At 35.4% G+C, this 9,227-nt stretch overlaps 1 protein-coding gene and 1 pseudogene across 1 annotated transcript; one reads left to right on the forward strand and one right to left on the reverse strand.

The window, feature by feature from the left end:
• Positions 1-2,865: 2,865 nt before the first annotated feature.
• On the forward strand, positions 2,866-3,780 carry LOC137394438 (ADP-ribosylation factor-related protein 1 pseudogene; annotated as a pseudogene).
• A 1,471-nt stretch (positions 3,781-5,251) lies between these two features.
• Positions 5,252-8,511, reverse strand: LOC137394439 (tetratricopeptide repeat protein 28-like). The gene is made up of 2 exons (XM_068081158.1): positions 8,290-8,511; positions 5,252-7,195 (listed from the first exon to the last, which is right to left on the reverse strand). The coding sequence occupies exons 1-2, from the start codon at positions 8,509-8,511 to the stop codon at positions 5,252-5,254; spliced, it is 2,166 nt and encodes a 721-aa protein (XP_067937259.1).
• Positions 8,512-9,227: the final 716 nt, after the last annotated feature.

A 9,227-nucleotide genomic window follows, 5' to 3' on the forward strand; every position in this document is an offset into this window, starting at 1 on the left:
GCTTCCATCAGACGTCAAACTACCCCAAGAGCTATGGTAGTTTTGTTTAAATCTTTACAGAGTTATTTCAAGCAAAAGGCAGCTAGTGTTTAGTCTGTAAGAATCTTGAAATCCTTGTGGTGGTGTTGGTCCAGCTGAAGTTAGGTAAAGATGTAGAGAAATATTCAGAAAAGTGGTAAACAGTAACCATAACAATAATAATAAATTTATACTTATGAAGTAGACTGGGAAGAACTGGTACATAGTGCAAATTCTAATTTAATAGAGTAAATCTATGTGATGCCACAGTGCTAGTAAGCAGTGGGCCAAATAAGTCTATCTTTTATTTCTGTTGGCAGTTTTCTTCAGCGAAAGTTTCTTGCAGTTACCAGATATATTTGATGGTGTAAAACTCTTGTCCAATGAGTTGCCAAAACTACCATTTCCATTAATAGAAAAGCTATTACATTTTAGGATTGATAGGTTTTAAGGAGTTATCTCCTTTCACACCAAAATTTAATTGCATTTTTGCTGAGTGAGTCACAGTTTTCCCATGTATTACAAAGCTCAAAGAGTCATCTGCTGACGTTCTTTCCTTGTCATGCAGCTGCTTTGACAAAGAAGCAAGCAAGCCAAAGCAAGCATGACAAGCATGCTTTGAGCTTTGACATGGCTTGTATAGCCCACATCCATTGTTCTCAAAGAAATAATTTGTTAAATTTGACCGAACACACAACTCAAGCACTTAGTCAATGACTAGATAGTTTAACAAACTTTTTAAAGAGCCTGAAAGGCCTGTTTCCAGTGGTGTATGTCTTCAACTTGTCAGCAAAGCCTCTCCGACTCACAGATCATGCTAACAGAGGCTGACTAACAAAAGAAACATTGAGCTTGCTAGGAGAAAACACTTTAAGGTGAGTGAGTATTTTTCTAGAATTGAGATACTTCACCACTCAAACAGTTAAGGTTAGATGTGATTTATAATTATTCTATGCAATGATGAATTTGCAATTTAATTACATAATTAATAATTATAATTAAAATGAAATGAATGCTGACATGGTAATCTGTACAAAACTGTGGTTGTGGCTGCTGATCAAAGTGCTTTTTTCAGTTTAAAGATAACTAGATTCCAATCTAGCCTGTTATTAACCATTAGTTTTGCTCTTCTTCATCAAATAGACAAAGCATACATGTATTCACCTTGGATGATTGGTTTTACTAACTGAGTGATAGTGATTTTACATAGTTATTTTTCCAGTCATTAATGTTGAATCATTTATTAAAACAATTATTAATCATTGGTTTTAACTGACTAAGCAGTAGTTATTTTAGATATTTCTTTGGTCATCATTGTTACCCTGACATTCATTTAGCCACATGAAGGGTGTGAGAAACCTGCTACTCATGATACACTTTGCCATGATGAACCACCAAAGAAAGCCTATACAGTTGTTGCAGCTCTTTTACACACAACATTGCTCAAGAAACAAATAACTTGCTAGAAATAGATATACATGTAGATCTAGTTTAACAAACACCAACAATTAAAGCATGCATTAGGCTAGCAAAATTTCAAAAGTTATTTAAGAGTGCAATATAACTTCAAATGACTTTTATATCTATCACAAGCAACTTAGCATGAATATTTCCTGTTTGTTAAGCTCATATGCACAAGTGCAACCTCATTGCAACATAGCCTCATATAACATAGCTTCTCTTACTTTACAATCACAATCCTTGTTCTCTACTGCATTGAATTCATCTCCAAGATGAGAGCCACTGTTGCCTAAAGCAACACGAGTACCATCATCATCGATGGGCAAAGAAATATAAGTGCTCGACCCTTAATTTCTGCCTACAGTTGGAACCTCTGTGAGCCATCTTGGCCCTACTTTAGTTACTGTGAAGTCTTCGACTCACGTCACAACAAGAGACTTGGTCTTTGCCACCATGAGAGCTTGTGCTTTCAAAGGTAGTCTTCTATTACGAGGACTACGAAAAATTTTCATGCATTAGCTTGTTGCTTCCTGAGTTGCTCTGTTTGGATTCTACAAACAGTCTGAGATGTGACCAATAACCTACTGTAGCTTCATTGGCTGGTTTTGCAGAAACTGTTTAACACACATTATAGGATGATGTCCCGTATCAACATTTTTTTCAATGGCCCTTTTTAGGGCTTCCACTTTGTATCAGAGAAAAGCATTTATGATTATTGATACTTACTTCGCACTGTTTTTAAATTGCTTTAAAACTGTAGCCGTATTTGGAGTTGGCCTAGCATAAAATGTGTGGCTTTCAACCATCTGAGTTTTTGTTGTAAAATATTTATTACATACTAAATAGTAGCTCATTTTATTCTAAAGGTTAGATCCTATTCATATGTAATCAGGAAGTTCCTCTCCATTGATAAACAGTAAAAATAGCTATTAATAACATAAAAATGTGTGGTCACTTACCTACATTGAATGTCAAGAACCAGTGACTAACTCATTGTTCTATTTGTTTAATCTAATAAAATATTGCTGTCTGACAAACAAACACTTGTCTGCTGCAACACGCATCATCGTCAATTAGTCTTCAAAAGGCTCTTCATTGGAAATAGTCAAAGGCAGCTATTTATGTATAATGAAAACAATATTAGTTCTAGAATAGAACTTGGAAATCACTTGTGTAAGCAGGCAACAACAGTCATGAGTGAGCCAGTCTTGGATCAGCTTTAACAGTTTAGCTTACAAGTTTCTTATTTAGGCTATTTTGTAATCAGTGCTCAGTGCACACACTTTTATGTGAACCGGCACATTTGATGTTTGAGATATTGGTCTGCAGTTGGTTTCATCGGTTCACCAACTTTTAAAAGCATGCACAGGTTAAAAAATTAGAATGATGGAAGAGGTACTGTACTCAGGTTTTCAGCTCAGTGGGGACAGACCTCAACCTATTTTTATGGTCAAACGCACAGGAAAATTTTCCGCCCTGGTATCATATGTAAGCTATTATACATATTACATCCAGAGCCAAGTCTTCAGTAGGAAGCGTCATGCTTGGTCTGTCTTCAACATCCATGAATTTTTTCGCCCATATTTTTCTTATTAAAGGCACTGACCATATACACCCTCCTCTCTGGTTTGTACAAGCATCTCACACAAAAGGAGCATTCTATGTACTCATTCTTGGCCTTGAAAATTCTGGTAAAACAATTTATCTAGGGCAAATGCAAACAAGGTTAAATAAAAACTATCGTCCTACAAATTTAGCGCGAATTACTACAACGGCCAGTCTGAACATTGGTAAGATAGATATCAGTAAGATGAGGTTCAACTTTTGGGACTTCAGTAGGCATGAGGAGTTATAGTTGCTCAGGGATAAGTACTATGAACAATGCCATGCTGTTGTCTATATGATTGTCTCGGCAGAAACCGACAGGTATTTGTAATCGCTTATGCATTTTTTAAAGCTGAAATGCATCGGCATGTGCTACCTTACCTACTGTGAACCTTCTCACATTTTTGCAGGTTACAAGAGTCTCTGACCTCCTTCAATTAGATGATAGCCAATGAACATCTGAATGGAGTACCTCTTCTTGTTATAGCCAACAAACAGGATTACCAGGAAACATTCACTTTTCTGACATAAAGGCGGTGTTCAACACGAGCGCTAGTAAAATTGGACCCAGGGACTGCAGTCTCATGGCTGCCAGTGCCCTTAAAAGATATGGTATTGATGGAAGTATAGAGTGGCTGGTGAAATGCGCGTCCCGCAACAAAAAACCACCCTCTTCCAGTAGAACCTGACCAGTAATTCAAATTAATATACTAGCTGATTCCTATTTCTCCTTTTACGTCTACATAAAATTGTATACAGTAGGATTGTTTACTTCTGTAATATTTAATGTTCAAAAATTGTGCTCTACATTTAGATAGTGATAGTTTTTTAGTCTGCGATGACCGGTTACATGAAAATTTATATTGTTCCTGATAAATAATTGCAGTTTCCTTTAACCATAGAAGATCATGGATCTGTATTTTCTCTACACCAAATGGACTATTGCTGTGTAGCAGTGTTTATTTGTTTATATACCAGTATATTATAGAAGAGTACTTGAAATACAACTAACTGCATTTGGCTCACTAACTATTGTGGTTGTTGTGTAGAGCGTTGTCTAAACAGTATTCATCCAGCTCGTATATGTATATCATACCAAGCATGGCTGCTATAGACTTTCACATCTGGTCCTTCTAAGGATACCACTGTTTGTGAGGGTCCTATGAGTCTTTCTTTTTTAAGTTTCATGGCCATTCACAATATGCTGTCTTACAGTTTCTGTTTCATATAAATATGTCCTAAGTATATTATTTGTTTAAACTTCAGAGTCCAAGTTACTTGATAAGTACTATGCTACATTTTGTTGAAATCACAATCATGTTAGACTGTGCTTAGACTGTTGGTGACCGATATACCATGAGTCAAAAGTTTTCTCTTTTGCTTTATTTTCGACACACATGCTGATAGGGAAGCGGAAAAAGGCTGCAGTTCTATATCAACTGTTAAAGTGTGTCTGTAAATTGTGTCTATGTAAAACTTTACGTAAGGCTAATGACTAAATAATACAAACATAAATTAACATTTGGTTCAAGTTTATATATTTGGTTTGGCATATATTAGAACATGCGCAACAATGCCTAAGAAAATGGATTTCTGTAAATGATATATTACTTAGAAAATAATTAGATGTGTGAAAACAAGCACCAAATTAAGTTTGTTTATCTACCGTTGATCTTTTACTACAGGCTTTTCAGTAGTCTGTGATGACTGCAACTTTACAAACTCTCTGATGCCTTGGTAATACTTTGCGTAAATAATATCCCTAGTGTTTGGAAAAATATATTTGTTGGCTTATTGAAACATGCACAAACATTGTCATCATAGTTCTGTGAAGAGCATTTATTATGTTAATATAACCTATATAAGGAATACTTACAACTATACAAAAAAGCCAAAGCCACACTAAAGTGTATTTAAAACAACATTTACATATAGATATATACAGCATATAACTATGAAGATAGGAGGAGCTCCCAAATGTAGAAATTAATTACTATAACAACTAACACTAGGTGATATATTATCCAGTTATATTAACAGTATATGAGAATAACACACATTCACATCTGAGTATGATGATCCTAGTTAGTAAATGTTATACTATGGATAGTCAGTTATATATTAGTCCTACGTAGTCAGTTGTGTTCTCTTGTTTACATTGATATCTCTATGGAGATGATGATGTTTGTCTTTTCTTCATGATAGCGAGTGACCTTTTCTTGTATATCGAGGCACTTTCTTGCTTACCCATGGATGTGTACAATGAACTAATGTTGTCGTAAATTTTAACAACATCAATATGGGTGGTATCAGCTCCATAAACAGCCTTTAACATGACTAAAGCTTTCCTGCAATATTCTAATGCTTCTCTGTAGTCACCCAGTGAGTTGTGTACTGATCCAATGTTACTATAGCTAGCAGCAATATCGGCATGGTTGGTTTTTTCTCCATACACAGTCTTTTGAATGACTAGTGCTTTTTCATAATGTCTTAATGCTTCTCTGTAATCACCCAGTGAGTCGTGTACTGATCCAATGTTACTATAGCTAGCAGCAATATCGGCATGGTTGGTGTTTTCTCCATACACAGTCTTTTGTATGACTAGTGCTTTTTCATAATGTTTTAATGCTTCTCTGTAGTCACCCAGTGAGTCGTGTACTGAGCCAATGTTACTATAGCTAACAGCAACATTGTTATGGTTGGTGTTTTTTCCATACACAGTCTTTTGTATGACTAGTGCTTTTTCAAAATGTTTTAATGCTTCTCCGTAGTCACCCAGTGAGTCGTGTGCTGAGCCAATGTTACCATAGCTAGTAGCAATATCCGAATGGTTTGTGTTCTCTCCATACACAGCCTTTTGCATGACTAATGCGTTTTTATAATTTATTAATGTTTTTTTGTAGTCACTCAGTGATTTTTGTGCTGTTCCAATGTTACCATAACTAATAGCAATATCGGCATGGTTGGTGTTTTCTCCATACACAGTCTTTTGTATGACTAGTGCTTTTTCATAATGTTTTAATGCTTCTCTGTAGTCACCCAGTGAGTCGTGTACTGAGGCTATGTTGTTGTAGTTAACAGCAATCTTGGTATGGTTAGTGTCCTTTCCATACACAGCTTTTTGCATGACGAGTGCTTTTTGGTGATATTCCAATGCTTTTCCGTAGTCACCCAATGAGTTGTGTACTGAGGCCATGTTAATGTAGCTAGTAGCAATAGTGGTATGGTTGGTGTTCTCTCCATACACAGCCTTTTGTATGACTAGCGCTTGTTCATAATTTTCTAATGCTTTTTTGTAATCACCCAATGAGTTGTGTGATAATCCAATGTTATTATACCTGGCAGCAATTTTGGCATGGTTGGTGTCCTCTCCATACACAGCCTTTAGCATGACTAGTGCTTTTTCGTGATATTTCAATGCTTCTCTGTAGTCCCCCAGTGAGTTGTGTACTGATCCAATGTTACCATAGCTAACAGCAATATCAGCGTGGTTGGCATTCTCTCCATACACAGCCCTTTGTATGATGACTGCTTTCGTGTAATGTTCCAATGCTTTTTTGTAGTCGCCCAGTGAATTGTGTACTGAGCCAATGCAAATGTGGCTGCTAGCAATATTGGTGACAATTTGGTTATTTCCATGTACAAGCTTTAAAATTTCAAGAGCTTGCTCAGAAACATTTAATGCTTCACGGTAATTACACAGTGATTGGTGTGTTAAACCAGTGTTGCGGTAGCTGTTTGCAATATCATCGTGGTTGGCATCCTCACCATGTATAGCCTTGTGCTTCTCTAGCCCTTTAGTGTGATACTCTAATGCTTGTCTGTAGTTGCCCAGTGACTGGTATGTTGAACCAATGTTATCATAGTAATATGCAATATCTGTGTGGTTGATTTTCTCTCCATACATATTTTGACTCATCTTCAGTCCTTCAGTAAAACACTTCATTGCTTTCTCGTGTTCACATAATTCCAGATATACTGTACCGATATTACTATATGCGGTGCTCTTATCCCTGTGATTGCTCTCAGATTCCTTTTCCTTATTAAGATCCCTGCTTTTAGATCCACTTTTACTTTTCATCATATCAGACATACATTCATCCTCTTTCACCTGTAGGCACACATGTAACTATAATAACCATCATATAGTAGCCATCAGCCATTCTTATTTCCTACTGATGAACAGATGCAGAGGAGAAATGCTAAGTTTATACTGATTCCTACACTCTAAAATGTTGTGTTACAAGTTTAGATAGGTAGGTTGGTAAGTTAGTACATAATCAGAGTTCTCCAACCTCTTGTGCCTAGTAAATTTATGGCAACCAAGTACATACAAGTTATAATATAGTTGTGAATTCTCTAGCAACTTGTCAGAGATTTAGTAAAAACAAAAGAGAATTACAAAAATAGCTAGAGTCTATTCTTTTAATTATAATAATGAACAAATATTTTTTAAAGTTTGAGTTGGAATTTTAGGCGAGTTCTGTGTCAAATGTTTTCCAATCATGTTGTGTTCATGTAGCTAATTTATGGAGCAAATTGCTAGTTTAGCATAGCGATTTTGGTAAAAAAATGATTGCAATGGAGTAAATACAAAACAAGCAATACTTTGGGAAAATGCATCCAAAATATGATATGTTAATCATTATATATTCATTATACTAACCATCATTATATGGTTTTGCTTGTAAATGTTGTCAAAATTAATCAATTCTACATAGAATTAAAAATAAAGCACTTCTCAAATTACAGACTTTATATCTGTAATTATATGGTATTAACTATTCACATTTATCTTTTGAGCTTGATAAAAAAACTACAGGGACCAAAGTAGGTGACAAATCAATGTTGCTCCTTAACACAAACATTATTATCTGTTGCTGTTTTCTAAGATAGTTTTAAACTTGCATCTGATGGTTAGGTTAAAATGATGATTTAAAAATGTTTACAAATTGCATTTTATGAATAATATTATTATAACACAAGGTTGCCATAAAATATATTGATAATATAGTAATTGAGTAAAATGTAGAATTTACTAGAGGCTCCTCACCAACGAAAATGGTTGTGATGGTCAGTGACATTGTAAAACAGTACATTATTATTATTATTTAATTAAACATATAAAAATGTTAAAAAATATATACTAGCTAATATATATTACTATTTACTGTACTATCTATCATAAGAGTATTTAAAACATACCTCTTTGAGTAGTTGCTGAGCAGTTTTATAATCTCCTATCTCTTTACTGCAGTGTGCAGCTAGAAGTGCCCAAAGACTATGTCGATCATTTCCCTTGAGGAAGTGTTTAAAATATTCTATTGCTAGTTTATAGTTTTCAGTGTAGTAAAGAAGATATGCGCATAACTCGATGCGTTTTGTTTCAAAAAGGTTGTTTTTAAATGAATCAGATGGCTTAGGCATTTTTGAGTTGACAAATTCCTTGATGGGAATGAGTAAACAGCCCATAAGTACTATCAAGTGTGCTGGAACAACGTAAGATAACTATCGATCACCCTGATAATATTTGTCGATCTGTACAGAGTCAGTTTGTGATTTCATCTTGAGATAAGCTGATGTTCGTATGTATATAGCAATAGCGAGAAGAATATCTAGGTATTGATGAACGTCTGGTGACAGATGGCCTTGCTGTCGAAGCTCTGAATAGATATCTCATGAAAGACAAAAACTGAGTACGAGAGACATCTTCATGTTGTTAGCAAGAAGAGTCGGATATCTGAATATCTCTTCCTTCACCTTGACATTCAGATTAGCTGGTGGTTGAAACTCCGCAAACTCAGGCAAAAAATTATATTTATCCATGTATTTCACAAATGATTCTAAGCGTTTCATTTTGACAGACTTCTTTTTCTTCGCACACTCTTCATACAATGATCTTTTAGCAGTAAACTGTGTGTAGAGCTGACTGGTACCTTCTGCTTCTTCACTAGAAAGTAAAACAATGGTAGAGGAGAGCATGTCAGATTTATCTCCTGCAAATCCGTCAAATGGTTTCTCTGCTTCTTTTTCGTAGAGTTCCATAAACTGTTCTACTGTTAGTGTCAGACTGAGACCTCCCTCCTTACCATTACCGGTTGGGATGTTACCAGATTTTGTAATGATTCCATCTATTCTGTAGC

The sequence above is a fragment of the Watersipora subatra genome, chromosome 4, assembly GCF_963576615.1.
Source record: "Watersipora subatra chromosome 4, tzWatSuba1.1, whole genome shotgun sequence".
Classification (NCBI taxonomy): Eukaryota; Metazoa; Bryozoa; class Gymnolaemata; order Cheilostomatida; family Watersiporidae; genus Watersipora; species Watersipora subatra.

Excerpts from the sequence above, each read along its gene's own strand:
- LOC137394439 (XM_068081158.1), bottom strand. The coding sequence starts at position 8,511 with ATGCCTAAGCCATCTGATTCATTTAAAAACAACCTTTTTGAAACAAAA. Across the intron at positions 7,196-8,289 it reads CTCAGCAACTACTCAAAGAG|GTGAAAGAGGATGAATGTAT; the intron begins GTATGTTTTAAA and ends GTGTGCCTACAG.